General features: G+C 38.2%; 1 protein-coding gene across 1 annotated transcript; it reads left to right on the top strand.

Annotated features, from left to right (window-relative positions):
* The first annotated feature begins 2,155 nt into the window (after positions 1-2,155).
* On the top strand, positions 2,156-9,820 carry LOC131659784 (uncharacterized). Its single transcript, XM_058928923.1, has 11 exons — positions 2,156-2,217; positions 2,605-2,654; positions 2,746-2,921; positions 3,018-3,095; positions 3,194-3,305; positions 3,727-3,775; positions 3,834-4,098; positions 4,994-5,069; positions 5,287-5,345; positions 5,906-7,192; positions 7,541-9,820. The coding sequence occupies exons 1-11, from the start codon at positions 2,156-2,158 to the stop codon at positions 9,818-9,820; spliced, it is 4,494 nt and encodes a 1,497-aa protein (XP_058784906.1).
* The last annotated feature ends 927 nt before the right edge of the window (positions 9,821-10,747 follow it).

Genomic DNA, 10,747 nt, shown 5'->3' on the forward strand with positions numbered 1-10,747 from the left:
TTTGATCAAATGATGGATATAACCTCACATACTTGATGTTGACCAAAAATCTTGCAGTTTGACTGTATTTTGACTATAGTTGACTTTTAGGTCAACATAGTCGATTATTGATCATCTGAGCATTTGAATGGGAAATCCTTGGGATTGAAGCTTGACTTTTGACATGGGGATGCCTTGAGACATATGAGATACCTTGAGGTTCATTTGAGGCCTCAGAGATTCAAACGCCTTTGATAAAATGCAAAACCCTAGTTTTGGATATGAGAGAGTGACTTGAGAATACCTTTGAACCTTGAGTTATTGGAGATGAAATGAAGAAACTTTGATTGAATATAAGAGGGCAAATTTTGGGGTATGACACACAGCAACAAGCACCTACTGCCGCACCTGCTGGGACATTTCCAGGACAGCCACAACCAAACCCAAAAGGACATGCTCATGCTATTATTCTGCGAAGTGGTAGAGAGATGGATGAACCGACTGACCCTAGGCTTAAAAATCCTTATATGTTCCAAAGCCCTAAGAAGACAACTGAGGAGGAAAGTAGACCCACTACTACATTTTTGGCCTACGGCCACGCTAAAATTTTTCACATCTCAGAAACTATGGCCATATATATGATTTGGCCAGGGTTTTATAAGCGTAGACTAATGTTTGAAAACATTGAATCTAGACTGCAAAACTGTGGCCTTTCCTTCAACTATCCACGGTTATTTAACTACAGATATTTTAAGCCACAAAGTAAATTCGCGGCCTATAATTTTGACTTCAAATTGTGGCCCAAGCCCAAAAAATTATTCCCCGCCAGATTTTCCCTCTTTTATTTTTTAGTTTCCCTCTTTTATTTTTAGTTTCCCTCTGTTAATTATTTTCTTTTCTAATTCTAATTTTATTAAATTAAAAAAAATGAAAAACATAAATTCAATAAATTATCTGTTCATTACAGTTTATCTATGGAAACCCTAAAACGAGTGTTCTCCGCCTCTTTGTTTCAAACTGGTCTCTTCGGTCTCTCCTCACTCTTCTTCTCTCGATGAACACGAAACAGAGCGACATAATGCTATGTTCTCTCCACTCTCGATTGTTTTCCTCCATGAAAGGAGCTCTTAGAACTCGGACGATCCCACACACCCACACGCAACACCAACAGCGAAATCCTCTCAATCTCTCTAGAGAAATCAAACAAGACGCAAACAACAATGAAAAACCCTAAATACCAAATCAAACCCAACCCCAATGCAATATTCAATAGTGATTACATTTTACACGATGGAAATCGAAAATTGCAAGAAGAAATAGAAAAGCTACGAATAACGGAAGATCCTCAAGTATACACTTTGCTATTTAACTCGATTCGTCCTCTTCTCTACAGTTCTTCGAGCTCATCTCCTTCTTCTGAATTTTTTTGGTCTGCTGCGTGTCTGTTGATGTTGTAATTTGGTGAGTAAGTGTTTATTAAGTGTGAGGTTTTATCTGTGTTGGCGTGTTCTCTTGTTGCTTTGTGATGCTTGTTGCAATGCTGCAGGTTATGATTGTTAGCATTTTGTTGTTTTTGTTTAGTTTCAGTTTAGTGAAGTTGCAGTTCTTACAAATGATTATCATTGAAGAGAAAGGCTTTGGAAATGGAAATGGAGTCCTTTGATCATCTAATATACTAGTATGAAAATGTGGTTCATGCTGGATGTGTTGCAAAGATCAACCCTGATGCACCACTTGACAAAGTTTGCATTCTCAGTTGTGGAATCTGCACTGGTATGTATATACAAGATCCCTAACTTGAGATATTAGTACATAACTCGGCCATGTCTATGTTTTCTCAGTTTAATTTGCATTGATGCTGGTGTAGGTCTTGGTGCCACTGTGAATGTTGCAAAACCTAAACCAGGATCTTCAGTTGCTATCTTTGGACTTGGAGCTGTTGGACTTGCTGTATGTTATCTCTTATACCTTTTACTATTTGTGTGCGTTGCAGCTATGATTAGAAATGAAATGAAACAATATTAACTAATTTATGCTCTTCTCTTCGAACCGTAATTTAGGCTGCTGAAGGGGCAAGGATCTCTGGTGCATCGAGAATCATTGGAGTTGATTTGAATTAGGTACAATGCTCTTAACTTCTCTGAAAACCTTGAAGATTTGGATCGACTAAAATTCAATGAATGTTCTTTTGTTGATGACATTTCTCATTCTTTTCTTGTGGCAGCTAAGAAGTTTGGGGTAAATGAGTTCGTAAACCCAAAAGAGCACGACAAACCTGTGCAACACTTGGGATATATGCCACTACTTATAACTCGGTTCTTCGCAGAATACACAAGGTGGATCACTTAAAGAGAAGTTAGAAAAAGTGGGCTATGTGGTTTTCTTTGGATAACCCCAAGACAGCGTGAGAGATACTATTATCACTTTGTTTATCCATTACTGTAACTCCCTTCAATATATTTGATTTATCTATTTTTCTGTCAATAAAGATTATCTTCAACTTTCTTATCCATTTTAGCCTATATGCTTACTCTGTTCATGCTTACTCTGTCCATCACTCTGTTCATGCTTACTCAATTCCCATTTTTTGGTTACTTGCTAATTTTCTATTATTTTTTTACCAAGAAAGTTGTTTGCTTTTGCTGATATGTTTAAATGGATGTCTTATGGCCATGGTAGCATTTATGAAACTCTTACTTTTGATGAGAATGTTTAAATGAGTATGCAAATCCTGATTTTTTTTCTCTGGGTATAAAATTATCATAGATGGGAAACATCCTGGTTGTGATCAGTCTTACTTTGGAAGAAGGGAATTTTCCTTCACTCTGAAAGGTGATTTTTATCTGCGTTTTCAATCGTACAACAATGCCCTCGAACTTGAAAACTCGATCAAAGATAAATGCCCTTTAAAGATTGACATTGGACCTGTCTATACAATCGATGTAACATTTCTCCTCTCACGCTATAGTTAATTATTATCTTCCTCAGTTTTGTTATAGTTCGTGCTGCATTTACTAATGATTCTTTTTGTGGCTCAGCCTGCAAAAAGGCATGCCTATGCACAGGGTGATAATAGTGTCTTCACTCCAGTTGAGAGGGAGTTGATTTTTGATATTGTAAGTTTTTCTGACTTGAGTCTCCTACTGAAGCCTTTAGATACTTTCCTCTTTTTGACCTTTGTTATCCTCTTTCTTTTTTGCACGGTGGGCTTTAGGATATGATAGATTATGATGATGTTAGATACTGCTGCAAGGGTGCTGATGTTTGCTTGGATTGTTGGTCGTTGATGACCATAGCCATCAAAGTGATTGATACTTCCTTAAGAGGTAGTAATTTTCATTTTATATGACGCGGATAGATGGTGCAATGCCTTCCATTTATCTTGTGCATTGAACGGAAGATTTAATTTTGAAAGAACGGGATGGAATTAGTGGATAGAGGAAATACTCTAAAATAACATAGTTCACCTATTATTTTCCCAATTCTTACCATTGTGTCTTTACTGTATGTGGTCATTCTTCATCATTGTATATTTATTATTTCCTGGTTTGAAGCAGAAAGATACACAGTTTCTATCTGAATATTTATGATAGGACAATATAGTTGTAGGCTGGGATTTGTGTATATTTCAGCATCCGACTTACTTGAATAATTGGTGTTGCTAGGAAACATGTTTTCATCAATGCCCAATATATCTGTTAGAGTTAACTGGATGCATGTACTGACCTTCACTATTTTAATCTTCAGGCTTAGATGCTTCACTAAAACTAAGATGCTTAAAATACACGGGGAAGGAGTATTATTGTGTTTGAGTTTTGGAACTGATTTTCTGTTTATGATTCATGGGTTTGCAGAATAATGACTCTACCACCGGTTGACTATAGTTTCCAGCTTCCTAAATCTGAGCATCAAGGAAATTCATCATGTAAGAAAAAGAAGGAGGTGGTGATTTATATAGCACAAGGTACAAAGCCTGAGGTTTATACTCAAGAGCATGAGAAGCTTCTTGGAGATTGTGAGACTGATTGGAAATTGTTTGTGGATGGATATGATGAGGATGGAGACCGTATATATGATCCAACCAAGGGTGAGAAATGTCATCAATGCAAGTATATTATGGTTTTATGTTTGATTGATTAACCCATTGTGCTATTTGATTGATATGTGCTCTCACCTTTTAAAGGCTTGTTTGTTTCTATACATTATGATTAACTTTGAAACAAGGAATCTTATGCATGTTTTGTTTTGTTTTGTTACATGCATTCTGGTTCACTAGTTTGTCATAAGAAAGGAAAGGGAAAATGTATTCTATTATTCTAAACTTGGGTAATTATAGTGGCACATCTTCTTTACCGTACACTTGGTACATTTAATAAGATCATGGTTTTTGTTGCTGTTTTTCCAATAAGTTGTAACACACAATGACAAGGTTTTGTGCCATGTTCTTTGAATTTTGCTGCTATATTTGTTACATTTTGTAGTTGTATGCAATGTTGTTAGATGTAGGCCATGTCAAAATGGTTTGACATTTTTTTGAAACTGCCTTAGCCATTTATGAAGAAATGGTTGTCATGGAGGTGTCGGTGCCACCTTACTGGTGTGCTTATAAAATTATATGGTAAATTTATTGTCTTGGGGAAATGATAACAATAACATTTGTTCTTTGCTTTTAAAATTGTTTTGCTTTTACCTTAGGTAAAACTGTTTTATGCATGTTTTTTAATTGAATAACTAATGTTAACTATTTATTTCGTTTCTGTAGTTAATGCATAAAGTTTGCACATCGATTCTTCCACACGTTACATATTTCTATGACCCTGAAGGTGTTAGCTCCGCCTGAAACATAATAAGTATAGATTTTGATGTTAGATTTTGATGTTAGAAAACCTTCAGTCCTCAATTTCTATACGACCAATTTTATCTTATGTTTGCTAAATTAATAGTTAATAATCTGGTGTTAGATTTTGACTTGTTTTTGTACTAGTTTGCTGACCTCATGTCTGTGATTGTGCAGTGTGTTTCCTCCATATTTATAGCAACAATTATTAGCATGTTTGTCAACCAGAGAGTGGGTTTGGTGGCATTGGCTGGTATGCTCTGCCAATTCATAGGTGGTCTCATTCAAGCCAAGTCTGCCAAAGGATTTTCAGGCGACTACTCTGCTATAGCATCATTCAGACCTTGTCGCTTTTGCATCTGAGTCGACAACCAACATAAGGACTATAGCATCATTTTGTCACTGTTCTTGACAATTTCAGTTTTCTTGAAATTGAATATTGACTTCTGATATGCATGTAATGTATATAGATTATGATATGCATGTAATGTATATAGATAAGACACTAATGTGTTATGGTTTAGGAATGGTTTGAATTGAAAGGGTGGTTGCAGGAAATTTATGAAAGAATATTGCAAAGCATCTTAATTTGATGATTTAATATAATTTTGACAAAGGGAATGATTCTTATATAGAGAACTTTAGCTTTCTTCAAATAATGGCATATATATATATAATGATACAGAAATAAACCGTGGCAAGATAAATGATTTAGAAAGCATAACATATAACAACGGTTTTAAATATGTGGTCATAACCAAACCGTGGCTATATCTTGAACCAAAACTGTATCGTAAACGTTAAATTGAAACCGTGGCTTTACCATATAGCCACAGTTTTGCAGTCATGGCAAATACAAATCGCGGCCTTAATCAAGCTACCTAAACCGTGGCCTAAAAAAGCCACGGTTGTCAAAAAGGCGTGGTCTATACCAAAAAACCGTGGACTTTACTTTAGGCCACGGCCGCATACTCCACAGTTGGATTTCCATGGCCAAACCGTGGCCTTAGCGTTACGCCACGGTTATTTTGCATATAGCCTCTGTTTCTTGGGCGTGACAGGAGACCTTTTTTTTTGTAGTGACCCAAGGATAAACCAAGTGATCCGAAGGAGAAAGAGGACAAAGAAGGCGAGACGGAGGAAAAAGAAGCGCCATACATACCTCCACCACATTATAAACCACCTATCCCGTACCCTCAAAGGCTCGAGAAATCTAGAAACATAGGGCAATTTAAGAAATTTGTCGAACTTCTTAAACAATTAAACATCACAATTCCGTTTACAGAAGCCATTACCCAAATTCCCTCATATGCTAAGTTCCTAAAAGAAATCCTATCGAATAAAAAGAAATTAGAAGACAATGAGACCATAACACTCACTGCTGAATGTAGTGCAATAATTCAAAATAAAATGCCACCTAAGCTGAAAGACCCAGGAAGTTTCTCCATACCCTGCAATATAGGAAAATTTGTCATAGACAAAGCTTTATGCGACTTAGGAGCTAGTATTAGCCTAATGCCTTTGTCCATCTGCGAGAAACTAAACATGGGAGATCTAAGACCAACCAAGATGTCAGCACAACTTGCAGACCGATCTGTCAAGTATCCTGTAGGTGTTCTTGAAAATGTACCCGTCCGCATCGGACAATTCTACATCCCTACGGATTTCATAATTATGGATATAAAAGAAGACGTCAATACTCCTATAATCTTAGAAAGACCTTTCCTAGCTACCGCTGGAGCCATTATAGACGTAAAGAAAGGCAAGTTGACATTCGAAGTAGGTGAGGAGAAGGTCGAGTTTATTCTAACACAATTCCTTCAAGCCCCAACTATAGAAGATACATGTTATCTAGTGGATGTTATTGACGACTGTATAAGAGAGATAGGATTATCAGAAGAATCTTACTCTAAAGTTATAAAGATTCCGATGCCCCTGATTTACGAAGATGACAATTGGCGATCGGAATATCGAGACGATAGTTTAAGCGAATGCTTAGCTTTAACACCCAACCCTATGCCTTGCCCAAAGAAACCAGCCTTGGACCTTAAACCATTACCCAAGACTCTTAGGTATGAATATCTAGACGATGAGCTCAAAAGACCAGTAATAGTCAACGTAGAGCTAGGAGCCACAGAGACTGAGAAGCTATTACAAGTTTTAAGAAAGTATCCATCTGCGTTAGGATATAACATTGGTGATTTGAAAGGAATAAGTCCTTCCATATGTATGCATCGCATCATGTTGGAAGAAAATTGCAAAACCTCTAGGGAGCATCAAAGAAGGATTAACCCTATCCTGAGCACAGTAGTTAAAGATGAAGTTACCAAACTTCTGAATGCTGGAATTATATATCCAATTTCCGATAGTCAGTGGGTAAGTCCGGTCCATTGTGTACCAAAGAAGGGATGCATAACAGTTACCATAAACAAGTCAGACGAATCTATAGCCGAAAGAAAGGTGACTGGAGCAAGGATGTGTATTGACTATCGTAAGTTAAACAAAGCCACGAGGAAAGACCATTTCCCTCTTCCCTTCATTGACCAAATGCTCGAACGCTTAGCAAAACATTCCTATTACTGCTACCTGGATGGTTACTCAGGATTCTTTCAAATCCCGATCCACCCTGATGACCAAGAGAAAACAACCTTCACGTGCCCTTATGGAACATTCGCTTATAGACGAATGCCTTTCAGATTATGCAACTCCCCTGCGACATTTCAGAGATGCATGATGTCAATTTTCGCTGATTACATAGACAACATCATAGAAGTCTTTATGGACGACTTCTCTGTGTGTGGGAAAGATTTCGAAGGATGTCTCTCAAATCTAGAAAAAGTATTGGACAGATGTGTACAAGTTAACCTCGTCCTAAACTGGGAAAAGTGTCACTTTATGGTTAAACAAGGGATTGTACTTGGACACGTAGTCTCCGAAAGAGGAATAGAAGTCGATAAAGCAAAGATCGAAGTAATAGAAAATCTCCAACCCCCAAAAACAGTTAGAGAGATAGGAAGCTTCTTAGGTCACGCAGGTTTCTACAGAATATTTATAAAGGACTTTTCTAAGATCTCTAAACCTCTGACCAGCCTCCTGATGAAAGACGTTGAGTTTAATTTCAACGATGAATGTCTAGAAGCCTTTGAAGTACTAAAGACGACCCTGATATCCGCACCCATAATGCAACCACCCGACTGGAATTTACCATTTGAAATTATGTGTGATGCAAGTGACTATGCTGTAGGAGCTGTCTTAGGCCAAAGGAAAGATAAGAAACTCCACGCAATATACTATGCAAGTAGGACCTTGGACCCTGCGCAAATGAATTACGCCACAACCGAAAAGGAACTCCTAGCCGTGGTCTTCGCGTTAGATAAGTTTCGTTCCTATCTAATAGGAGCAAAAATAATAGTTTACACCGACCTTGCAGCCATTAGGTATCTACTAGCTAAACAAGATGCAAAACCTAGACTATTAAGGTGGATCCTACTACTACAAGAATTTGATTTGGAAATCAAAGATAAAAAAGGGACCAAAAACGTTGTAGCCGACCATTTATCTAGGATGGAAGGTATTAAGACAGAAGAAACACCAATCAACAATGATTTCCCCTATGAACATTTAATATCACATTTAGAATCCAAAAGCGACACATTGGAACAACTTAAAGCGCAAACCGTTAAGACACTAAGCACCGGAACCACGCTGCCATGGTATGCCGATTTCGTCAATTACCCAGCTGCGAGAGTGCTTCCGCCTGACATGACTTACCAACAAAAGAAGAAGTTCTTCCATGACCTTAAACAGTATTATTGGGATGAACCCTTGCTATTCAAGAGAGGCGCTGATGGGATATTCCGCCGATGTGTTCCGGAAGAAGAAATAGAAAGCATAATACGTCATTGCCATAATGCCCCCTATGGTGGGCATACTAGCACATCAAAGACATGCGCTAAGATTCTGCAAGCAGGTCTCTTTTGGCCCAACCTGTGGAAGGATGTCCACATCGCTGTTAGAAACTGCGACCGATGTCAGCGCACTGGAAACATATCTAAGCGAGATGAAATGCCACAAAAGGGCATTTTAGAAGTAGAAATATTTGATGTGTGGGGAATCGATTTTATGGGACCTTTCCCATCTTCCTTTGGAAATAACTACATACTTGTCGCAATCGATTACATATCTAAATGGATAGAAGTTGTAGCCTCACCCACAAACGATGCACAAGTAGTTATTAGGATATTCAAAAATATAATCTTTCCAAGATTTGGTGTACCAAGATTAGTCATTAGCGACGGAGGATCCCACTTCATATCTAGAATTTTCGAAAAACTCTTAGTGAAATATGGAGTCCGACACCGTATAGCAACACCTTACCACCCACAAACTAGTGGACAAGTTGAAGTCTCGAATAGACAAATTAAGCAAATACTTGAAAGGACTGTTGCCACATCTAGGAAGGATTGGTCAACTAAGTTACACGAAGCACTGTGGGCGTATAGAACTGCCTACAAGACACCAATAGGAACCACGCCTTTTAAATTAGTATACGGTAAATCTTGTCATCTACCGGTGGAACTAGAGCATAAAGCCTACTGGGCAATAAAAACCTTAAACCTAAGTTACACCGCCGCAGGCGAAAGAAGGCTATTGGATATCAACAAGTTGGAAGAAATTAGATTGGATGCTTACGAGAATGCTAAGATTTACAAAGAAAGAACAAAGAAGTGGCACGATAAACGCATCTCAAGGAAGGAATTCAATGAAGGAGATGTGGTGCTACTGTTTAATTCTCGACTTAAGCTATTCCCAGGATTACTTCGTTCAAGATGGTCTGGTCCATTCGAAGTTACCAAAGTATATCCGAGTGGCGCTATAGAAATTAAAGGAAAATTGAGCGATAACTTCGTTGTAAACGGGCAGCGATTGAAACATTACCATAATGTTGAAAACAAAGACTACACTGATAGTCTTAAGCTCGTAGAGTTAATCGTCGAGTCGTAGAACTAACCGTCTGTTCGTCGAGCTTGCGACGTTAAACAAAGCGCTTTCGCGGGAGACAACCCGCCTTTTAACTTTAATTTTCTGTTAAGTTATTTTAATTTTAAAAATGTTTTATTAAAATTTATCCTCTTTTCTTTCTGCACTCTTATTTCAAAATACTAACTCTTTGTTTTAAATCATACTAACTTAAAACTTTTCTTTCTGATTTTAAAAAACTTCCAGGGTACTAACCACTTTTCTGACTTTAGAGATGGATTTCACTGATGACATGGTAGTTACTTTTGGGAGTGAGGATCAGCAGAGACGATATGAGATTCTGGCACAGCGTGAGATGGGTCTCACCGCTTTCTCGCATGATACGACTCTGAGAGTTCTAGGCATCCGGGAAAGTGTGCATTTTATGCTTCATCAGATTGGATGGGAGGATCTCCTTACCACCCGTACACCCACTTTCCGCAACCTGACCTCAGAGTTTCTGAGTTCCCTCCGATATGAGCCTAGACTTTGATTAGGTTTCAACAGAGGAAGAGTTTCATTCAGATTGTTTGGATTCACCTACCGCTTCACCACCCGTCAATTGGCCGAGCTACTAGGATATCCCACAGGCATGGATGCCTTGATGGAAGTCGATGATGAGTACTTCCCTGATAACATCGTTGACTACTTTTGGAGTACCATATCTGGTAGAAACCAGAATGATCTACGACTCTCTTCAGAAATCCACAATCCCGCCATTAGGTATTTCCAGATGATTTTAGCTTTCACACTTCTTGGAAAACCTTTGGGCGATACTTCAGTGATTAAGGATGAGTTAGGCATTATGATGTGTGTTTTCCAAGCCAGACCGGTTATGGGAGTCTCTTTTATGCTTGCTAGGATGGCCACTCTGGCCCAAGATACCATCGGTCCTATCCTTGTAGGGGGTCT

Source organism: Vicia villosa, linkage group LG1 (genome assembly GCF_029867415.1).
Source record: "Vicia villosa cultivar HV-30 ecotype Madison, WI linkage group LG1, Vvil1.0, whole genome shotgun sequence".
In the NCBI taxonomy this organism is placed as follows: domain Eukaryota; kingdom Viridiplantae; phylum Streptophyta; class Magnoliopsida; order Fabales; family Fabaceae; genus Vicia; species Vicia villosa.

What these genes read in the sequence shown, in the direction of transcription:
- LOC131659784 (XM_058928923.1), top strand. Translation starts at nt 2,156, where the DNA reads ATGAATGTTCTTTTGTTGATGACATTTCTCATTCTTTTCTTGTGGCAG. An exon ending in TGGCAGCTAAGAAGTTTGGG is followed by an intron (nt 2,218 to 2,604) that starts GTAAATGAGTTC and finishes TTTTTTACCAAG; the next exon opens with AAAGTTGTTTGCTTTTGCTG. An exon ending in TTAAAATACACGGGGAAGGA is followed by an intron (nt 3,776 to 3,833) that starts GTATTATTGTGT and finishes ATGGGTTTGCAG; the next exon opens with AATAATGACTCTACCACCGG.